At 56.5% G+C, this 22,390-nt stretch overlaps 2 protein-coding genes across 7 annotated transcripts; both read right to left on the bottom strand.

The window, feature by feature from the left end:
• Positions 1-224: 224 nt before the first annotated feature.
• Positions 225-8,219, bottom strand: LOC138818717 (protein phosphatase Slingshot homolog 3-like). Its single transcript, XM_070009775.1, has 14 exons — positions 8,063-8,219; positions 7,693-7,730; positions 7,025-7,253; positions 5,731-5,849; positions 5,586-5,657; positions 5,324-5,389; positions 5,027-5,215; positions 4,809-4,902; positions 4,476-4,604; positions 4,342-4,388; positions 3,026-3,172; positions 2,597-2,797; positions 2,235-2,511; positions 225-1,130 (listed from the first exon to the last, which is right to left on the bottom strand). Exons 1-14 carry the CDS (start codon positions 8,126-8,128, stop codon positions 870-872), a joined length of 1,935 nt encoding a protein of 644 aa, XP_069865876.1. The 5' UTR covers positions 8,129-8,219; the 3' UTR covers positions 225-869.
• An 837-nt stretch (positions 8,220-9,056) lies between these two features.
• LOC138818590 (ankyrin repeat domain-containing protein 13D) lies at positions 9,057-21,346 on the bottom strand. 6 transcript variants are annotated; one of them, XM_070009546.1, is made up of 15 exons: positions 21,121-21,346; positions 20,439-20,574; positions 20,209-20,351; positions 19,614-19,659; positions 19,378-19,533; positions 18,780-18,969; positions 12,314-12,380; positions 11,834-11,925; positions 11,595-11,656; positions 11,367-11,457; positions 10,325-10,482; positions 10,087-10,233; positions 9,836-9,999; positions 9,669-9,757; positions 9,057-9,391 (listed from the first exon to the last, which is right to left on the bottom strand). In XM_070009546.1, the coding sequence occupies exons 1-15, from the start codon at positions 21,208-21,210 to the stop codon at positions 9,178-9,180; spliced, it is 1,845 nt and encodes a 614-aa protein (XP_069865647.1). In that variant the 5' UTR covers positions 21,211-21,346; the 3' UTR covers positions 9,057-9,177. The 6 variants fall into 6 exon arrangements, with proteins under 6 accessions (XP_069865647.1, XP_069865642.1, XP_069865644.1 ...); XM_070009541.1 differs by having other exon boundaries at positions 11,367-11,497; positions 11,844-11,925; positions 21,121-21,343; XM_070009543.1 differs by having other exon boundaries at positions 11,367-11,497; positions 11,844-11,925; positions 19,378-19,521; positions 21,121-21,342.
• Between the last annotated feature and the right edge of the window lie 1,044 nt (positions 21,347-22,390).

The following is a 22,390-nucleotide window of genomic DNA, read 5'->3' as shown; positions in this document are numbered from 1 at the left end:
AGCACTCTACCACTGAGCCACCTTCCCAGCCCCTCTCCCTCTTTCTTGAGCCACACTCCACCTCCTTTCCTCCCTGTTCTTCCCTCCCCACCCCTAAATACTGCACTCTGCCAACCAGGTCTGTCATGAGGCCCCTGGGAGGCTGACTGAGCTGGAAGGTTAGCAAGGCTCAGCACCGCGTGCAGACAGAGGCGGAACTGATCAAAAGACAGGTGGCATTGTCATCAAATGGAAAATAACAATGTTTTTATTTCTCAGTACAAAGCCACATACTATAAGACTATGAAAAAGTGACTGGCCACGGAGCAAAAGACTTTTTTTGGCCTGGCGCCCTGTGACTCAGTGAGGGCCATGAGAAGAGATGTGGGTGGGGGTAGAAGAGGGAGGAATGTAGGGAGTACCGGGGGAGACTCTAGGCCAGGTGTGAGGTGTACAGGGCAGGTGGCCTGCCAGTCCCCGGGGCAGGGGGACTAGGGTTCCTTTGGGACATTGTTCCCTGACTGAGAGGCCTGTAGCAGCACAGTGGGGAAGGCAGGAGAGGAGGAGCGGGGGACGGTGGACCATGGTGGAGAGCTTGAGACAGAAAATCTGCTCTGAAAACTCTGGGTTTGATTCCATGGCGCAGGTGAGCATTTTAGGGTGAGTTGAAAATGAACATGGGGGTATTGTCACCCCAAAAGGCACCTTCAGTCACTACCCACATCCCCCTTAAAGTCTTGAGCCCTTGACAGGTGGAGGCGGGTCTCAGTCCTGAGGCTGTGGTGACAGGTCTTAGGAGGGCTGAGAGGACTAAGGAGCATGTGGTCCCCAGGCATGTGGGGTGCCTGTCCAAGTCTATTTAGTGTCTAGGGGTACACAAAAGGGAGGGCTCAGGCCTTGCCTTCCTCCCGGCTGTCATCCACGCTGGTCTGTCTCACCACCTTCCCAAGTCTGGGCGTGGAGCACATGCTGGCCTCTCCCTGCTCCTGGAAGGCCTGGGCCCGGCTGGCTACGAGGGCAGCGCTCTGCAGGGCCACCACAGACTGGCGAGACTTCAGGGCAGGCCAAGGCCCCTTGCGGAGCCGGTGGCCTCCCTTAGCTCTTGAGTGCTGAGTTCCCTCTTCATCTGAAGACTCATGGGAAGAGAAAACCTGGATGAGTGAGGACATAAGCCACAGGGCAGTCGGAGTCAGGAAAAGGGTAGGTGCCGAATGTTTGTTGAATGAATACACAAAATCAGCTGTTGTCAGTCCACAGTTCCCAAGAGCTCCACTGTAGCCGCCTTCTGACCCCGCACCTGCCAGCAGCCTCACCTGCCTTTCCTCCTCCCAACCTTCCACCATTGTAGTCAGCCCAGGCCCTGAACTGAGCTAGGTAGCTGTGTGTGTGGGGGGTGCCTTTGGCAGCATCCATACTTCTCTGAAAACCTCTGGGCCTCTCTGGGGGTCCTGAGCCCAGTGCCGCCTCCATAAGCCTTTTTTTTTTTTTTTTAATGTCGGTTATGGGGCCTGAACTCTGGGCCTGAGCACTGTCCCTCAGCTCTTCAGCTCAAGGCAAGTGCTTGAGCCACAGCACGACTTCTGGCTTTTGTCTGTGTATGTGGTACTGAGGAATCGAACCCAGGGCTTCGTGCATGCTAGGCAAGCACTCTACCACTAAGCTACCTTCACAGTCCCTCCGTAAGCCTCTTGTCAGCATCTGACATGGAGTCATGTGGATTGGCTTCTTCCGGCCAGGCCCAGCTTCCTGCCCTAGCCTTGTGCCCCGGGGTACTCATTCAGGAGGTATGTGTGTCTGTGAGGGCCAGGGCCCCTCTCCATTTGGTCCTTTGCTGTGTTTTCTCAGACCAGAAGGGGCTTCAGAGACCATCTTACCCAGCCCCTCCAGGCCTGGAGGCACCTCCAAAGCCAGCCTGCGGCTGTGGGGACAATACAGCCGTCTTGTTCCTATTCCCTGGCTCATCACCAGGCTCCCCAGACCCTGGGCCCTCTGCCCTCACTGGGGTGGCCTCAGCTGCTCTGAGGGACAGAAAGGATCACCCCAGGGTGTGGTCCCCATCCTCAGTCTGGACTGTGTAGTGTGGCAGAAAAAAGGCTGACGCCTCAGGAGTGAGGCATTCCCAGGAGACCCGAGGGGAGCCTGCACTGGACCCATGCGGCACCTGCTTGGAGCCTGAAATCGATCACCCGCGCTAGATTTCCCTGGCCTTCCTCCTGGCGAGCAGCCACTACGATGAGCTCCCGGGCCAGCCTCACCTCTGGCAGGTCAGCGGCCTCCGGGACACTGTCTGGCTCCAGCTCGGAGGGCTCCAGGAGGCTGATGGAGCGCATGACCCCCCGGAGGTTGATCCGGGGCCGCAGCCCAGGCTCTTCTTTGGGGCCCACTGGACTTTCCTCCAAATCCATAACCTTCACCTCCCCGATGCCCCCTGGTTCTGGTGGGAGAGGTGGGTAGGGGGTGCAGACTTCGGGGGCCAGGGGCGGCTCTGCGGAGGCCCCACCCACTTTCTGCTCCCAGACATGGCTCTGCCGGCTGTGAAGAAGCAACTGAGTGAGCCCTGAGAGAGACAGCGGCCACGCTGAGCACCCATATCCATCCTCTTGTCCCCCAACCCTACCTCGCAGTCAGAATGCCCTGGTAGGTTTGCAGCTGGCGCAGGAAGCCGGGGTTGGGCCGGGCGATGGGCCGGAGCCCCTGCACGTGGAGAAGAGCCTTCTCCAGGCCCCAGCCATACTGCTTCATGGCATAGGCCACCACCGTGGCGGCCGAGCGACTGACACCCATCTTGCAGTGGACCAGCACCCGGGTGCCCTGCGCTCTGTGGGGGGGGGGGTATGTGGTCAGACTGGCTCCTGCACCCCACAGAGGGCCCCAGCAGCACAGCCAGGGGTGGGTTAATAGATCAGAACCCAGCAGAGGGAGAAGGAAGGAGGGATACCAAGGGCGAGAGGAGAGAAGAGAACTGAAGGCAGAGGGGGCGAGGGGGAGAGCACAGGGGCCCGGCCAGCGAGCTCTGGGCTGGGCAGCACAGCACAGGGAACCCAACCTCGCCTCCTCGATGAAGTTGTGCGTCTCCTTCCAGTGCGGCAGCAGCTGGGCCGATTCCTCATCCCACAGGCGCACGTTGTGGTAGGTGAAGCGCTCCGGGTAGAAGTTGTCAATCTCCCGGGCCATGTTCAGGATGTGGCTTACCCTGTACCAGAGGGCCCAAGGCCAGGCTGACACCAGACCCTACAGGCCATGGTGTTGCACCCATCAGACCCTGAGCATTTGTGTTTGGTTCTTAGGTTTTGTTTTTGTGCTGGTACTGGGGGCTTGAACTCAAGGCCAGGGTTCTTTTACCTTTTTTTGCTTAAGACTGGTCCTCTAAGCTGGGAGCCAGGCTCACACCTGTAATCCTAGCTACTCAGGAGGCTGAGACCTGAGGAGCTCAGTTCAAAGCCAGCCTAGGAAGGAAAATCCATGAGACTCTCATCTCCAGTTAACCACCAGAAAACTGGAAGTGGTGCTGTGGTTCAAGTGGAAGAGCACTAGCCTTGAGCTGAAGAACTGAGAAAAGTGCTCAGGCCCAGAGTTCAAGCCCCATGACTGACAAAAACGATTTGGACTGGTATTCTACCACAGCTCCACTTCCAGCTTTGTGCTGGTTAACTGGAGATCAGAACCTCACAGACTTTCCTGCCTGGGCTGGCATTGAACCAGAATCTTCAGCCTCCTGAGAAGCTAAGGTTACAAGCATGAGCCACCAGCGCCCAGCATTGTTCTTAGTTTTGAAAGTCAGGCAGTGGCAGCACTGACTGTGGGAAGAAAAGAAAAGTGCCCCGCTGTCAGATGACTCACAGATCTTTTTTCTTTTTTTTTTTTTCTGTGAGTTTCTCCATTGAGTCCAAGGATATGAGGTCAGCAACACTAACACTTCCACCGTTCTGAGAACTCAGCTACAGAGCAAACAGCTTTAGAGCTAAAACTGCAGCCCCCTAAAAACAAGGACCAGCGCAGAGATCCGGGAGGCCCCTGTGGAGAGATCAAGGTGCCAAGCAGGCAGCCACATCCCAACTGGGAGAAGGCATGCTCCTGAAATGTGGCCAGGTGTGCAGGCGTGTGTGCTGCTTGCCAAGTGCTAGCTGATCTCAGCATAGTTGAGGCCTTATTTCTGCACTTGCTTTAAAACATAGGGAGAGGACTAGGGGCTGACCAATGGGACAACAAGGGCACTATCCTGTCTTGGCAGGAGGGTTGATGCAAGAACTAAATAGTGATCTGAGGGTGATCTGAGACTCCAGAAGCTGGCCAGGGTCCCCCTTGGAGAGGCTGAGAGAAGGGAAAGATGAGATGGCTTGGATGAGGGGCATGGAAGCCCACCTGTTTCTCTGCAGCTCCTCCAGGTTGGCTGCATTCCACTCAGAGCCCTGTGGGGTAAGAGGAAAGAACCAGGTCTTGGCCTCCAGCTGTGCCCCTTACAGCAGCTGCACTGTCCCGCCCCCAGCTGCACTCACCAGGTAAAGGTGAGGGAAGATCCGGGAAGCCCGGTCCTGCTGGGCCATGAGCAGGAGCATCTGATTGTCGATGAAATCGCGGTACTGTTGGAGAGGGCAGCCTAGGCGCAGCTCCAGGGCCTGGCGGATCTGCAGGCAGGGCCCAAGTGGAGGAAGATTCCCATCCCTAGTGCCTCTGGGGCCTCTGGGGCCAGTACCCATCCCATCTAGACTACTGAAACGGGGGCATTAGGGGATGGCTCAGGACTGCAGGAAAGCAGGCTAGAAAGGCCTCCAGGAAGGGCAAACCTATAGCCCTGGCCAGGGTCCCCCCACCCCCCTTTCCCTGCCCACCTCTTTGGAAGTGATGGTCTCTAGGTCACTGGAGTCCAACACCTGCCACAGCTCAGCCCGGATGGCCTGCTCCATCTGCTCCTGTTCTGAGGGCCTGGGAGTGGAACTCCTCAGTTAGGGGCCCATGCTCTCCATCATGCCCCCCTACCTCCTCCTCCAGCCCACCCCTTCCCCATACCTCCTCCACCAGCCCACCCTCACCCCTGCCCCACACTGACTGGCCAGACTCAGCTGTAGGAGGCCGCAGGGACTCTAGGTCAGCCATGGCCGTCCACTCGTTGAGGCAGCTCTGATCGGAGTTCAGTTTCTCCTGGTACTGGGCAGCCCAGGCAAGGGCACTGCCACCAGGCACAAGGCCACTGCCAAGAGCCACCTCGCATGCCTGGTGCAACACCTGGAGCGTGGCCCTGGGAGAGGAGGAAAGGCTGGGTCATGGAGGTCCTCCTTGCTGCCTTCAGCCGGGCCCCCCCTTCCTTCCCCCCCAGAAGAGGATGCTGGGCCACCATGGCGCTTACCACATGGTCTGGATGGAGATGGGCTTGAAGATTCGGCTCTGCCCACCAGATGTCACACTGAAGCCCCTGTACGAGACCCCAGGTTCTCAGACAAAAACCCTGCCCATTTGCCAGATGTGAGAAGACAGAAGCCCAGAGAAGGTTAGGTGACTTGCCCAAGATCACACAGTAAATCTGAAGTATTGCTGAGAGTAGGACGCATGTTCCAGGCCCAGTCTGCTGTTCCCCTCTGCCCTGCCCCTCTCCCGTGGCGATCTCTTACCCATCTCCGTCTAGGTACACCTGAGTGTCACTCCAGAGGGGTAAGACCAGGCCCAGGGTGCAGCTGGGGGAGCTGGCAGGGGACACGAGAGTCACGATTCTCCAGCATCTCAGTCCTTGCCCCCCCTTCCTGTCCCTGACCATACCTGCTATCAGGGAAGTCCACCCCCAGGAGCACCGTCTCCTCCTGGCTTAGACATTCTCCTGAGGAGACCACCAGTAGGTAGCGGAGCCGAGGGGGTCGGGCTGCCTCCAGCTGGGCTGCCTATGAGAGACAGAAGGAGCTCTGAGTCACCACTTTGGGTGGGAAGACACTGATCCCCACCCCTCGTGGCACATACTGGTTCAGAACAGCCTCACTGACCCCGTTTCCCCCCGCCCCCACATTCCCACCCCAGCTTCCTGATATAGGACCAGGGGCTCTCAATTTCAGGACTTCAGGGTCCAACAAAGTGTTTCATAATGGTTGACTGTGGTAAAAGGGTGGAGTGGGACTGAAAGATGTGGCCTGGTTTTGTTTTTGCCTTGCAAGGTTTTTTAAAAATCACATCACTTGCCATATCAATCAGGAAGTGATTAACACCAAAAATTCTATGGACTGACTGAATTGCACAGAGGGGGCTTGTGCTCCAGCTTTACCAGAGACTTCACATTTTGCTGAGGACGGGTGTCTTATCTCAACCTAATTTGGGAGATGGTCTTTTTTTGGTCAGTTGTGGGGCTTGAACTTTGGGCCTGGGCATTGCCCCTCAGCTCTTCAGCTTAGGGCTAGCACTCTACCACTTGAGCCACAGTGTCACTTCCCATTTTCTGGTGGTTTATTAGAAATAAGAGTTTCACGGACTTTCTTGCCCTGGCTGGCTTTGAACCATGATTCTCAGCTCTCAGCCTTCTAAGTAGCTTGGATTATAGGTGTGAGCCACTGGAGCCTGGTGGGAGATGGTCTTTGAGATCCAGCAGACTCCGCCCCCTGTGTGGGTGGGCTGCTCTTCACCTAGGCCCCTTTAGCATACTGCCTTCCACCTTGTGGGTTGAATTTGACCCTATGACTCATGCAGAACAAATGTCCTCTGCCCTTTCCCAGCTGATTGCCGGTGACCAGCAGGAGCTGCAGAGAGCTACAGGTTGGGTGGCCCCTCCTCTGCCTGGAGAGTTCCCACTTGTTTTTATTTTTTGTCAGTCATGGGGCTTGAACTCTGGGCCTGGGCACTGTCCCTGAGCTCTTCAGCACCACTTCTTGTTTTCTGGTGGTTAACTGGAGATAGGAGTCTCAAGAACTTTCCTGCCTGGGCTGGCTTTGAACCGTGATCCTCAGGTCTCAGCCTCCTGAGAAGCTAGGATGACAGGCATGAGCCACCAGAGCCCAGCGAGGGTTCCCACTCTACACCCTTGCTCCCTGGCAGACATCTGAGCTACAGCGCCGCCCGCGGGGCTCCTCACCAGGCGGATGTCATCCTGGGGCCTCAGCATCTCCACCATGAGGTGCAGGTGCTGCCTCTGCACCTGTTTCCAGGGACTCTGGGCCCCCTGCCCGTCCGTCTGGTCACTGTGGGGTGGTTCCTCACCAGGGGCGTCCTCCACTGGCTCAGAGCCAGCCTCAACCCCGTCACCATTGTCCCCTCCATCCTGTAGTCCCAGGACAGCCCCACGGAGCACTGCAAAGCTCTGCCTGACAGAATGGTTGGAGATCATTAGGGTCCTGGCGGCTCCTCAAATGGTAGGGAGCAGCCGAGTCCCCAAGGGCTCATTCCCCTCTCAGGGGTCAGACAGGTGGGATGCGGTGGGGAGCTGGTATCTCTAACAGGGCTCTGGGTGTGGCCCAGGTACTGGGAGAGTCAGCGTCAAGTTCTCCAGCCTCTGCCCACTGGTCTGCTGTAAACCTAACAGGGGACCGGCAAATCCTCGGGCCTTGTCCCATCCTGCTCGTGGGCCGGTGACGACTGGTCTGAGAGCGCGGAGGGGAGTGGGTCAAAGAGGCAGAAGTGCCCGGGGGAAGGTGAAAGCCAGGGCGGCTTGGCCGGCACTAGTAAGGTCTGGCGGAGACTCCTTCGGCTCTATCTGGAGTAAGGGGTGGCAGGGGCCAGGCCCGGGGCAGGAGAGCGGCTCACCTGCGCTGCAGCCGGCCTCGGCCCCTGACGGCGGCGCCCTGCGGAGAAAGCGGCCCCCGCGGGGGAGTGACGGCGAGCCCCAACCCCCTCCGGGCTGTGCGGGGCTGGCATGGATCCCTTCCCACGCCAGTCCCTCCTCCACTGGGAGGCACTGGGGAGCCCAGTCCAGACGCTGCCGGCCGGGGGCGATCGGGGCTCCCGGGCTGGGGGCAGGGGCATCGGGGCCCCGCTGAGGGCGGGCGCCCCAGAGGCTGAGACCCGGGAACCCCTCCACCCACCTCACCCAGGAGTGGGCGGCTGCCCGGGCAGGACGTGCGCGCTCAGGCCCAGCGGGCAGCCGACTGCGCGGGCAGGGCAAAGCCGGACTCACCGCGAGCCCCACGGGCGTGGAGTGGCCGCTGGCCGGGGGCGAGCGGCTCACGGTGACCAGGGCCATGGGCCAGGCCGGGCGGCGCGGCTGGGCGAACGGCAGGCGCGGGCCCCCTCCCGCAGCCCCGCGGACGGTCCCGGCCCGCAGGACCAGGAAGGAGACCGGAGCCTCCAGGGCCTGGCACCTCCTCGGGGGCGGCCCTTAAAGGGCCAGACGCCCGGCCCGCCGGGCCTGCGGGCCCTCGCCCAGCGGCCGCCCCGCCCCTCCCGTCTGTGCGGTGCCAGCTCCCGCCTCCCGCCCCCGCACTGGGGGCGGGGCCAGCGCAGGTGAGGGGCGGGGCCGGGCCCGGCGCAGGTGAGCCGCGCCGCCCTCACCGGCAGCCCGAGGCCTCCCGCCTACCCCGGCTCCGCCCGATTAGATCAGCCGGGCTGTCTGGGGTCTCCACCGCGCTTCACCTAGCGGAGGTCGGTCCTGGGGTGGCCGCGGTGGAGGACACCGGTCTGAGGTCAGGCGCGGTGGCTCTGACTCAGCGACCCAAACATTTCTCCTGGAGGATGGGCAGGGTCTCCTCTGCACGAATCTGGGACACATGGGGTTCCGGGGATTCTCAGGGCCGCCTTGGAGGCGGGCAGGGCTAAGCCCGATTTCCAGCTGTGCGGAGGGAAGGGACCTGCCCACATCAGCACGATAGACCACGCTGCCCACATCAGCACGCTGGAGTTGGGGAAGGAATCAGGGTGCAACCTGGGCCTGCACTGCGGGGACGGGGTGGGGGAGGCCAGGCTGGGTGCCGGAAGGACCACAGGACTCGGGTGGGTGGGTGGAGCAGGCTCCCCGGAACTGCCCGTGGACAGCCCAAGCGGTGGAGCGGGCTCCTCTTTTACAGCCTGGAGGCTAAGAGAGGCTGAGGGGGCCCTGGCTAGGATTTCGGGCTAGGTCTGAAGTCATGGGCCAACCTGTCCCTCAGCTCTAGCCCAGTGAGTAGAGCAAGTCCTCTGCTGACGGCCTCTTTATTTCCATCTCGGTTCCAGCCCACCCCCAGGACTCCAGGCTCAGCAGCAGACAGTTTATAAATAAATAAATTACAAAAGCAAGTGGAGGGAGTGGCCCCAGACTCAGTGCTCCGTGAGTGACAGCTGCAGGATGCGCTGTAAGTCCTCTTCCTCCTGCTGACCCCGCCGCTCCCGCTCCTCCTGCTCCCTCGAAGACAATTCCAGAGCCAGGCGAAGCTGCTCCTCAAAGCTTGGGGGGGCATGGGACGGGGGCATGTTCTGAGGGGATCCTGGGCCCCTGGACTCTGTGGACAGCTGCAGGCTTTCCTGGAGAGCTCTTCCAGGCAAAGGTAAGAGGGGGAGAACAGACCAGTGAGCAAGAAGGCTGGAGAGGGAGGAGGAGCAAAGGGGCAGGCACAAGGCTCTGGGAGACAAGGAGATCAGAGAAAGGGAGGGAAGGGGAGGTTCAAGGACTGTTTCCCCCTCTCTCTCTGTTTTTGGTGATCAGCCCTGCTCTGATGAGGGGCTGGGGTCCTAGGACCAAGACCTCCCCAGGACCCATCAGGTTTGGCCCAACCAAGGCAGGGGACCTGGTGGGTGCTGCAGGGTCTCACCGCTCCAGCTGAAGCTGCTCCTCATATACTGTGGCTTGAGGAGGGTGAGTGCCAGGCCTCGTGTTGGTCAGGGCTTCCCACACAGTCACCTGCAACGCCCCAGCCCAAGCTGTCAACTCAGCCCTGTGGCTGAGGCGGCCGAGGTCCACCCTCTGCCCAAGTCCCACCTGCTCTGCCTCTGTGCCCGCCTCCAACAGGCTCTGCTGGATGGCAAACTGCAGCAGGTCGTCATCTTCATCCCGAAGGGGTTCGCTGCGCTCTGCACCCAGCACACTGTACCCCTCGGGTACTTCAAACACAGTGGGGTCCACCTCACATGGGAAAGGGCTCCCTGGACAGGCAGCAGGGGAGCACGCTCAGTCTCGGAGGCTCAGCCACCTCAGAGCCGCACGGCCTCCTCGGTTACCTGCATCCATACCTGAAACAGCTGCCGCAGTGCTGGAGGCCACAGAGCTGGAGGCCGCAGAGCTGGAGGCCAGCACCCTCACTGAGCTCAGGGGCTCATCACAGCCGCACAGGTTGCTGAAGGTGATGCGGGCATTGAGCACGTGGAAGAGGGGAATCTCTGGGAGGAGACAGCTGGGACTGAGCTGCCTGCTCCTCACAATCCCCCCATCCTTGAGGAAGACCCATACCCAGGCCCGCCTCCCTCTCACCAATCTTGACAGGGAAGCCTGGCGGGAGGCGCAGGGTGATGAAGTCCCGCAGCTTAGCAAAGTGAGCATTGCTGATGGCCATCAGGTCAATGATAGGTGTCACCTGGTCACCCAGAGAAAGCGGGTGCTCCTCGCTCAGCCACAGTGTTGCCTTGAACCTGCCCAGATGGCCAGAGCATGGAATCAGGGACCCTCTGGTGGTCTTTCCTCCAAGGCCTATCCTCTCCTGTCACCTACCTGTGATACCCTCCTCCCTGCCCCTTATCTGCCCTAGAGGCAGCCCTGCAGCCTGGCCCTGAAGCGCACACTGCTTCAGTCCCTGGGTGCAGATCAGTGTCCACGGCTTTGTGCCCAGGCATCTGGTCTGGATGAGGAGGGCAGGGGCCAGGCTGTGGGCTTCGGGGCTTTGTCCACAGCCCTGTCTTCCTCCCCTACCAGAGCTGGCCAGCACCTCATACTTTCTGGTACTGATGTGTCCAGTGAGGCCAAGGGTCAGGACTGCAGGAGTTTGAATCCCAGCTCCACCCCTGGTGCCTGAGAGGATCTCTGTGAGGTGGTCTTGGAGGCATTAGGCTCTGTCCACTGTGACCATTGACATCTGCTCATCAGACCCCCCTCCCCGCCCCCCGCAAGTGTGATGTCTCTTGTCCATAAGTGGGAAATCAAACTCATATGGGGGAAGACATTTACCGTGACACACAGCTGTGATAGCAGGCCTGTGGGCCCTTCCCACTCTGCCATGCTCTGGCTCCTGGTCCATGATCATTAAGTTGAATTAAAAAACAACACAAAAACCCACAGATTGTGCTACTCGGCATTCATTCAATCCTGCATCCAAGCGTCACCAGTTTCCTGGGCCAAGCCACACACACGTACTCAGAAGCACAGGTAAGTGAGAGCCGTGGTTCCAGAAAGAGGCCGGCTAGAGGAGCAGGCCCACACTGTGAGGGATCCAGGTGTGACAGGAATCAGTGGGGGGGGGGGTGTCAAGGCAGGGTCCCCACCCTTGAAGGAAGTCCCCAGCCAGCTCCCCAGGCCTCACCTCTGTACTTTGCTGGACATCTCAATGGGGCGGCCAATGTTTCTTGACTCCAGGCTGAAGCTGGGGTCGAAATATTCTTCGGGGGAAATGGCTGTGGGGTTGGTGGGGCTGGCTGCTTGCTGCACAGGAGCCTGGGTGGGCCCCAGGACCAAACTTAGCCCTCAGGCTGACCAGGATGGTACCCTGCCCACCCAGGGTCAGCCCAGCCCTTCCCCCAGCCCTGCTCACCCCACTGTAGGAGGAATGCTGCTGGGCCATCCCCAGGAAGGACTGGAATGGAGTCTTCCCTCCTAGGGAGCAGAGGACGGAGCCCATGAGGGGAAACTGGGCTACCACCCAGACTGCCCCCTGCCCCCTACCGGGAAGCCCTCCTACTGAGGGGGGTAGGGGGACAGCCTCCCAGCTCGTCCCCAATACTCTGGCCCTGACCCCAGACCAGCGTGTGACTGGACAGCAGGTAGGCGCACCTGGGTTTACCTTTGGTCCTCGACTTGTCCTGATCAGAGAGGTGTTCTGTGCGTGTGCGTGTCACCAGCTCCACGTTGGTGGCACTGTACACCTGGGGAGCAGAGGGGGACATGGGGAAGCTGGGCATTCAGAAACTTCCCCACACCCAGCTTCAGCAGCACAGCACCCAACTCCTCCTGTCCCCAGAGACAGATGAGGGAGCAGATGGCAGGGTCTGGGCCCCAGGAGTCTCTAGCCAGGAGATACATCCTGAACGACAGGAAGAAAATGCTCTTCCTCTGACTTCACAGCCTGGGTAGGGCTCAGCAGGCCTGTCCCTGGCCACACAGAACTTCCCGGCTCTAAGAGCTACTCTGTCTCTCCCTCCACATGGGGGCAGGAGAATGGGGGGGGGGGCAAGGAATGTGGCAAGCTCCTGGACCTTGTCTGTTCTCCCCTCTCCCCACCCCCAGCCAGCCCCCTCCAGTGGCCTCTCCTGCCTTGGCTTCGTAGCCGCTAACAGTCTCCATCTTCTCAGACCGCCATCCCCAGATGCCACACTTGTTCCTGGAACAAACCAAACAGAAGTTTGTGAGGCTCCTACACAACCAAAGCTCCCTCCAGCTCACAGAGCCTGGCTGCCCGGCTCCCAGGGGCTCTTTCCACGGTGAGACATAAAGGGATCTGAAGAGGCTGCCGGGCAGCTGGGAATGCTTGAACAAGGACTGAGGATTGTTGTTCATTTTATTAGCTATGATAATGGCGTTGAGGCTGGGTTTATAAATATCCTTATATCTGCTAGCATAGAAACATTTAACTGTTGAGATGATAAGGGAACTAAGATGTGCTTTAAAATATTCTCAGAAAGCAAAGAGGGAAAAGGTGAGGAAGGACAGCTATGAGATGGATAAAAGGTTGATAAGGCTGAAGCTGAGTTTGATCAGTAAATACTCTATCCACCTTCCCTCTCCTTTCCTTCCTCCCTATGCCCATCCCTCCCTCCTTCCTTTTCCTTCCTGTCCCTCCATCCTTTCCTTTCTCCTTCCTCTCTTCCTCCCTCTCTTCTTTCCTTTCCAGTGCCTTACTCTCCTCTCTCCTTTTCCCCTTAACTCCCTCCGTTACTCTGCTTTCTTCAGTGCTAAAGACTGAACCTAGGGCCTCAGGCATACATGCCAGACAAGTACTCTACCTCTGATCTAAAACCCCCAGCTCATATTTTAACATTTTCATAATAGAGTTACAAACTAGCCATGCCCTGGTGGCTCATGCTACTCAGGAGGCTGTGATCTGAGGATCGTGGCTCGAAGCTAGCCCAGGCAAGAAGGACTGCGAGACTCTTATCTCCAATTAACCACCAGAAAACCAGAAGTGGCACTGTGGCTCAAAGTGGTAGAGTGCTAGCCTTGAGCTGAAGAGCTCAGGGACAGCACCCAGGCCCAGAGTTCAAGTGCCAGCCAGACCCAGAAGAAAAAAAAAAGAGACCAATTCAAAAATTGAATAACGAATTCCGTTTCTAATTTATTTTCACATACTTTCTGTCCTCGGTGAGGAGCTGCTTTTTGTAATCAACAACGAAGCAGAAGACATGAACAATACTATAAACCAGACTTTTATAAATCTTCTGAGAGCACTTCACCTTTCTCAAATGCACATGAAATGTCCCTTAGATCACTTTAAGATTATGAAAGAAATTTCAATAAAACAAAATAGATGTCATCTACATTATTTTTCAAACATAACAGAAGGAAATTAGAAATAACAAAATAATCTTAGAAACTCATAAATGTGGACTGTAAACAACACAGTTCTAAATAATCTTTGGAATGAATTCAGAGGGAAATCAGACATGAAGATATAACATATCCAGACTCATAGGACACAGCTAATGTCAGGCTTGAGAGAAATACAGAGCTGTAAATGACAATGTTAAGAAAGAAGAAGGGGCGCCGGGCGCTGGTGGCTCACGCCTGTAATCCTAGCTACTCAGGAGGCTGAGATCTGAGGATCGCGGTTCAAAGCCAGCCCGGGCAGGAGAGACCGTGAGACTCCTATCTCCAATAAACCACCAGAAAACCGGAAGTGGCGCTGTAGCTCAAGTGGTAGAGCGCTCGACTTGAGCTGAAGAGCTGAGGGACAGTGCCCAGGCCCAGAGTTCAAGCCCCACAACCGACAAAAAAAAAAAAAAAAAAAAAAAAAAAAAAAAAAAAAAAAAAAAAAAAAGAAAGAAGAAGGGGGCTGGGAATGTGGCTTAGTGGTAGAGTGCTTACCTAGGATGCATGAAGCCCTGGGTTAGGTTCCTCAGTCCCATATACACAGAAAAAGCCAGAAGTGGTGCTGTGGCTCAAGTGGTAGAGTGCTAGCCCTGAGCAAAAGAAGCTCATGGACAGTGCCGAGACCCTGAGTTCAAGCCCCAGGGCTAACAAAAACAAAAAACAAACAAACAAACAAAAAAACAATAACAACAAAAAAATGAAGAAGCCAGGTATTGGTAGCTCATGCCAGGGATCCCAGCTACTCAAGAGGCTGAGATCTGAGAATCGTGGTTCAAAGCCAGGCTGGGCAGTAAAGTCCATGAAATTCAATTAACCACAATTAACCACCAGAAAACTGGATATAGTGCTGTGGCTCCAAGTGGTAGAGCACTAGCCTTTAGCAAAAAGTGCTCTGGGACAGCGCCCAGGCCCCAAGTTCAAGCCCCAAAACTGACACACACACACACAAAAAAAAAGTTCTACAGAGAGCCAGGAGGCTGAGATCTAAGGATCACAGTTCACAGTTTGAAGTCAGCCCAGGCAGGAAAGTCTGTGAGACTCATATCCAATAAACTACTCAAAAAATGTTGCAAGTGGTGAGCACTAGCCTTGAGCAAAAGAAACTCAGGGACATTGCCTAGGCCCTGAGGTCAAGCCCAGTACCAGCACAAAGAAAGGAAGGAAGGGAAGGAAAGAGGGAGAAAGAGAGAAGGGGAGGAAGAAAGAAAGAAAGAAAGAAAGAAAGAAGAAAGGAAGGAAAGAGAGAAAAAGAAAGAAAAGAAAGAAAGAAATAAAAGAAAGCAAGAAAGAGAAGGGAAGGGAAGGAAAAAGAAGGGAAAGAAGGGAAGGGGAGGGAAGGGAAGGGGAGGGGAGGGGAGGGAAGGGGAGGGGAGGGGAGGAAAGAAAGAGCTGGGTATTAGTGGTGCACACCTAAAGTCCAGATAGATACTAAAGAGGCTGAAGTAAGAAGGAGGACCATTTGAGGTCAAGAGTTTGAGACCAGGGGCTGGGAAGGTGGAGTGCTTGCCTTGCATGCATGAGGCCCTGGGTTCGATTCCTCAGCACCACATAAACAAAAAGAAAATGCCAGAAGTGGCACTGTGGCTCAAGTGGTAGAGCGCTAGCCTTGAGCTGAAGAGCTGAGGGACAGCGCCCAGGCCGAGTTCAAGCCCCATGACTGACAAAAAAAAAAAAAAAGAAGAAGTGCTCAAGGGCTGGGAAGGTGGCTCAGTGGTAGACTGCCTCCCTCACATGCCTGAGGCCCTGGGTTCGATTCCTCAGCACCACATAAGCAGATAAAGCTGGAAGTGGTGCTATGGCTCAAGCGGTAGAGCGCTAGCCTTGAGCTAAAGAGCTCAAAAAAACAAAAGTGGCTCAAGTAGTAGAATAAAGCCAAGTGAGAGCTCAGAGCTCTGAATTCACGAACACTGCAGCTCCTGCTGTAATTGTAACTATTAAAAAGTAAGCTTTCCAATGTTAAAGTTCTTACTGATCATTTTTTTTTTGGGGGGGGTGGCGGGCAGTCCTGGGGCCTGAACTCAGAGCCTAAGCACTGTCCCTGAGCTTCTTTTGCTCAAGGCTAACACTCTACCACCTGAGCCATAGCACCACTTCTGGCTTTTTCTGTTTATGTGGTATTGAGAAATCGAACCAAGGGTTTTATGCATGCTAGACAAGCACTCGACCACTGAACCACATTTCCAGCTCTGTTAAAGTTATTATAAAGCAACAGTAAGACAATAAAAAGTCCTAGCACAAGAAAAGACCAGGGGAACAGAATAGAGAGTTCCGGGGGGGGGGGGGGGGGAATCTACAACCTGATCTATAGCCAAATGACTTTTTTTTTTTTAACAACAGTGGCAAAATTAATGGGAAGAGCACAATATTTTTAACAAAGGCTGAAACAGCTAGATAGTCCCAGACGAAAGAATTAAGTTGGGCTCACATACCTAAGGATTAGGTCAAAATGGCTGAAAGAGCTAAACTATAAACCTTTTAGAAGAAAATGGGAAAATCTCCATGGCCTCAGATTTGGTAATGAATTTATTAGGTATGCCCAAAATAATGGTCAACAAAAGAAAAACTGTTATCAAAAATTCAAAGTTTTTAGCCAGACCCTGTTGGCCTGTAATCTTAACTAGTTAGAAGGCTAAGATTGGAAGGATCATAGTTTCTGAGCAGCTCGGGGAGAAAAGTCTGTAAGATTCCATCTCCAAGCAGGGAACCTGGACGTGGAGGCTCACATCTGTGATCCCAGTGATATAAGAAAACCTTGAGTAGGCGCCAAAGCTCAGGCACACACTCAGGATGGGTGGGGAAGCAAGACACTCTCCTAAGACCACCAGTGAAAACCAGGGAAAAAGACATGGCTCAAGCAGCAAAGTGCCAGACAAGCAAGCATGAGGCCTTGAGTTCAAACCCCCCAAATTCAAGTGTCAAAAAAAAAAAAAAAGAAGAAAGATGTTGCAAACACCATCAAAAAAGTAAAAAGACATGGCTGGGAATATAGGTTAGTGGCAGAGTGCTTGCCTAGCATGCAGGAAGCCCTGGGTTTGATTCCTCAGAACCATGTACACAGAAAACACCAGAAGTGGCTCTGTGGCTCAAGTGGTAGAGTGCTAGCCTTGAGCAAAAGAAGCTCATAGACAGTGCTCAGGCCCTGAGTTCAAGCCCCAGGACTGGCAAAAAAAAAAAAAAAGTAAAAAGACAATCTACAGAAATGGAGAAAATCATATAACTAATAAAGGACTTATATCTAGAATATATAGAGAACTCTTACAACTAAAGCAGAAGAGAACCCAACTAAAATCATGGTGAAAGAATCTGAACAGGGGAGCCGGGCGCTGGTGGCTCACATCTGTAATCTTAGCTACTGGGGAGGCTGAGATCTGAGGATCACCGTTCAAAGCCAGCCTGGGCAGGAAAGTCCGTGAAACTCTTATCTCCAATAAACCACCAGAAAACCAGAAGTGGCACTGTGGCTCAAGCGGTAGAGCGCTCACCTTGAGCTAAAGAGCTGAGGGACAGCACCCAAGCGCAGAGTTCGAGACCCACAACCGGGAAAAAAAAAAGAATCTGAACAGGGCTGGGAAGATGGCTCAGTGGTAGAATGCTTGTCTTACATGCATGAGGCCCGGGGTTCAATTCCTCAGCACCACAAAAGCAGAAAAAGCCAGAAGTGGTGCTGTGGCTCAAATGGTAGCCTTGAGTTGAAGAGCTGAGGGACAGTGCCCAGGCCTAGAGTTCAGGCCTCATGACAGACAAAAAAAAAAGAATCTGAACAGCAAGAACAAGTGAAAAAAAAAAAAAAAAGAATCTAAATAGTCATTTCTCCAAAGAAGATATACAAATGACCAATAAGTACATAAAAGATGCTTATCATCAGTCATTAGGGAAATGCAAATCAAAACCACAATGAGGTACCACTTTCCATCCGCTATGATGGCTACAGTCCAACAATATAATCCCAGAGTGAATGAATGCAAATCATCAGGAGTGTTAGTGAGAATGTGGAGAAATCAGAACCCTCCTTCACTGCTGGAAGGAGTGTGAAATGGTATAGCACCATTGATAAAAAGCTCATTGAACAATTAAATATCAAGTGACTACATAGTTCAGCAGTTTCATATAAGGCATAGACTCAGGAAAAATGAAAACACATGTACATACAAATTTTGTATACAAGTGTTTATAGCATCATTATTCATAATGGCTAAATGGACCAGGTGACAGTAGCTCACACACATCTGTAATCCTAGCTAGATGTTTAGGAAGCTGAGATCTGAGGATGATGGTTTGAAGCCAGCTAGGGTCAAAAAGTCCTTGAGTGTCTACCTCCAATTAATGAGCAAAAAAGCCCTACTGGAGATGTGGCTCAAGTGTTAGTGAACCAGCTGTGACTGAAAAAGCTGAGCAAGAGTGCAAGGCCCTGCCGGGCACCGGTGGCTCACACCTGTCATCCTAGCTACTCAGGAGGCTGAGATCTGAGGATCGTGGTTCAAAGCCAGCCCAGGCAGGAAAGTCCGAGAGACTCTTTTTTTTTTTTTGTTTTTTTGTTTTTTTTGGTCCGGTTGTGGGGCCTGAACTCTGGGCCTGAGCACTGTCCCTCAGCTCTTCAGCTCAAGGCCAGTGCTCTACCACTTGAGCCACAGCGCCACTTCCGGCTTTTTTTCTTTTTGCTTATGTGGTGCTGAGGAATCGAACCCAGGGCCTCAGGCATGCAAGGCAAGCGCTCTACCACTGAGCCAACTTCCCAGCCCCCCGAGAGACTCTTATCTCCAATGAACCACTAGAAAACCGGAAGTGGCGCTGTGGCTCAAGAGACAGAGTGCTAGCCTTGAGCTGAAGAGCTGAGGGATAGTGCCCAGGCCCAGAGTTCAAGCCCCAGTACCAGCCCATGTGTGCATGCATGTGCCCCCCGCCCCCAGTACATGTCCAAATGGTGGGAAAAATGTAAATGTCTATGAACAGACTAGTGAATAGACAAAATGTGCTATTTTCATTTAATGGAAGGAATGGGTACTCATGTGAGGGTACCAAAGTGACCCCTCAATCTGAGCAGCCTCTGGGGTGGGGCCTCAGCTTCCCGGTGCCCCAACCAGGAGCCTCAGAGCTTACCCGTACCCTCAGGGCTTAGCCTTCCCCTGTCTTCATCCACTGTGACTTTTGTTACCTCTTCCCCACGCTGCCCCGGGCGTGCCAGGGCCCAACTGACCTCTCAAAGGCCACATTGCGCGTATCCAGGTGGGTGGAGACGATAGGGGAGGTGAGGCGACTGGCCACGTGCTCCTCGCTGGGCCGCATGGCGGCCAGCAGTGTTTCAGGCTCATGCAGAGCCATCCCTAAGGTCTCTGTGTGCACCACCTGTCGGTCATGGTCCACTTCCATCACCAGGGCTCCTTCCTCTGCCAGCAAAGGAGGGTAGAGAGGGGACACAGATCAGTACTGAGTCTACCAGCAGGCTACCTGCTGCTGAGTGGCTACAGTCTCAGCCCCGGGATTCCCCTCCACCCTCAGCCTGAACTCAGGGCGTGGATGCTGTCCCAGAGCTTTTTAGCTCAAGGCTAGCACTCTAGCACTTTGAGCCACAGTTCTACTTCCTGTTCTCTGGTGGTTAATTGGCCTTTCCTGCCTGGGCTGGATTTGAACTGTGATCCTCAGCTGTCAGCCTCCTGAGTAGCTAGGATTATAGGTGTGAGCCACCAGCACCCAGCTACTCTCAGCTTTTCTCATGTGCATAGTGCAGAGAAAGCCACTGAAGCATTCGAGGGTGCTAGACATCCCATGCCTGCAGCAAGTGCCCCTGAGCTCACCCTGGCCCTTGAAGATGAAGCTCCTCCGGCCACGCTGCCAGGTCATGTGCTCAAAACCCAGGAGACTCGTGTCCACCCGCAGGCTCTCACCCCGCTTCCACACGCGGTACACATCACTTGGGCACATTTTGGACACAAGTGGCACTGCAGGGAGTCCTGAGGTCACCGGGGTCTTCCCTGAAGGCCCCACTCCAAGTCCCTGGGGAGGGGGAGGGCCATAAGTGGTCCCCACTCACCCCAGCTGGTGAACTCCCACTTCATCTCCACGTAGAAATCAGGGGCCTGAGAGAAATGAAAGCTATCCATCAGGCCCAGCCTGGGCGGGAGGCCAGAAGGCCTGGTGGCTCCTTGTCTACCTCCATCCACAAGCATACTGGGAGGCCCTAGGGAAGCCTCTGCCCCCTCTTTGTCTGAAAAGGGGGCCCTAGGACCTCCAGGCCTGCCCTGCCAACCCTCTGCAGCATGCAGAAGAGCAGACTATACACAGAACCAGGAAAAACAGTGGCCCAAGCCATCTCCACCCAGCTGCCCTTCCCTGGAGAAATCGAATTCTCAAGGAAGGCCAATCTCTAAAGTTCTATAGAGACATCTGGTGCCAGGGCCCTCCACGCCAGTGAAAACTTTGCTTCCAATCTCATCCACATGGCCTGGGATCCTTTTCTTCTCTCATGACCGAAAGGTGGGGGGTCCAGACAGAGAGTGGTGGGGAGCAATACTGCACGGGCTGGGTGATCTTCTAAGCCAGGCTTAGCACACAGGTGACCAAGATGGCTCCTGACAAAACCCCACCACCACACACTTAACTAACCATCTCCTGGGCCCTGCCCTTACCTGGCGGAGTTTGTTGAGCAATTCGGGAATGCCAGCCAGCCTCTGTGTTGCCCTCTGGAAGTCCCGATACTGGAGCACCAACTGTACCATCTCCGGGTCTCCGGTGCTGACTGCCTCTTGCAAGACTAAGGGATACCTTATTGCTGAGGAAAGCCTTCCCACTGGCCCCTGGTCACTCCCTCCCTCCCACCAATCCCACCGCTGGCCATAAGGAAAGCCCAGTGCAGTACCTGCCCAGCCCTGGCGGCTCTCTCTGCCCACATTGGCATTATGTCGAAGGAGGACTCTGACAGATTCCAGATTCCCCAGAGATACAGCCAGCTCCAGGGGAGTGCGCCCCCGGGGATCCTCCTGTTCTATGTCGTGCTAAGGGAGATGGAGATAGGGCACAGCTGGAGGCAAGAGAGGCCAGGGCAAGAAGGTTGAACCCAGCCCGAGTCACTTTGGGATATAAGGGCGGCAGCCAGGCCAGGGAGATGGCAGAAGGTGGCTTGTGCGTCCTGGTGGAGAAGGGGCACTGGGGAGGGCAGGGGACTGGTGGGGAGGGAAGCTGTGGGAAGGGCTTGCCCCATCTCTCCTGCTCTCGGTTCCAGCAGACCTGCAGGCCTGATGGAGGGCTCCGGCTAGACAGATGCAGGCGAGGGATGGGAAGAGTTCAGTGGGGTTCCTTTCTCTGCCTGACTCAGAGGTGACACGGGAGAGTTCAGGGGATGATGCAGTGGGAGGTGGGCAAACCTCAGGACAAGGCCCGGCGCTGGAGAAGCGGCCAAAGGATGGAGCGTCAGGGCAGGTGACCCGGGCCGGGGCCGGGGCCGGGCGTGGGTGCAGCTCGGGGCAGGGCAGGCACAGGCCTTCAGCTTGCACGCTGCACTCGGGAGGGGGCCAGGCGGACTGGCCGGGAGGGGGCCTCACCTGACCGCTGTGCAGCGCGGCCTCCAGTTCGCGGTGCCGGTTCGCCCAGACGAGCCGGTGCAGCCGGAAGGTGGGGCCCGGGCCGGCCATGCTGGGCCTCAGTGCCGCATCCCGGGCGGGCTGGTGGGCGCGGCAGGGGCGGCCCAGCTCCTCTCGGCTTATGCCAGGCGCTGTCCGCTCGCCTCGGCTCCGAGCCGCGCCCCGGCTGCACCCACCGCGGCTCCGCGAGCCCCGCGGCGGCAGCGGCGACAGCGAGGGCGCGGGCGGCGGGGAGGGCGGGGCAGGCCCCGGGTGGGCGGGGCCGCGCCCGGACAGGGCGGGGCATCGGGCCGCGCGCCGCCTCTCCTCCCGCAGCCAGGGTAACCACAAGCCCGGCCCGCGCTCCGGGGGTGGGCGAGGCGCGCTCCCCTGTCGCTAGGGCGACTACGAGCGCCCTGGAGAAAAGCAGGCCGGGGTCTCAAGTTGGGCCTCGCGGGCCCTCCCGGGTCTGCGGTGGGCGTTCCAGGGGCGGGGCCTGGCCGCAGCTCCGCCCTACCTGCAGGGGGCGCCCCAGGCTCTGCGCAGACCCCCCCTTCCCGCAGGCCCGGAAGTGGAGGGCGGGGCCCGAGGCGGGGCGGGGGCCTGAGCTGATGCTCGCGTGTGCGCCTGCGCGCGCGGCGGGTGGCCAGGCTCTCGGAGCTGGGGGTCGCCGCATTTCCCCGGTAGACCCCGCCCGCTCCCTACTCCCAGTCCCGGGAGCACCGACTAGCTCGTGTGCGTGTGAGGCGGGAAGTTCCGGCCCCTCGCTGCCAGGCAGCGCCCCGGGCGCTCTGGAGATGGAACCCCTTAGATGCAGGCACATTAGCGCCGGTCCCTCCCGCCCAGGCAGCCACCACTCCGCGGCCGAGGGAGGCGGCCGCGCCCCGGGCCCTGGGACCGGGGGGCCAGTACTGGGTTGGGGTGCGGGCGCTCTGCAGGGACCATCCACGGCGATCTCGGACCCTCTTGCAGAGGCTGCGCGCTGCTGCCAGTGTCAGGAAAGGAAGGTTCTGAAATGGTGGGCACCTCCACCGGCACAGGAACTAGAGTGAGGGCCTTGGCCAGCTTCACTTAGGCCAGTCCCGGAGGCCTGGCCTGGGGTGCCCCATCCTGGTTTTGTTGGTGGAAAGGCTGCAGCCAGGCTTGCCAAGGCTAGGCCCGTGTCCCTGTTTGTAAAATGACTAGTGTAACTGGGAAGGATTTGAGGGTCCTTCCCCTGGGTGTCAGGGCGGTTTTTACCTAACTTTTCATT

The sequence above is a fragment of the Dipodomys merriami genome, unplaced genomic scaffold (assembly GCF_024711535.1).
Source record: "Dipodomys merriami isolate MVZ:Mamm:240054 unplaced genomic scaffold, mDipMer1.0.p SCAF_78, whole genome shotgun sequence".
In the NCBI taxonomy this organism is placed as follows: Eukaryota; Metazoa; Chordata; class Mammalia; order Rodentia; family Heteromyidae; genus Dipodomys; species Dipodomys merriami.
This window is presented reverse-complemented; position numbering and strand designations above follow the sequence as displayed.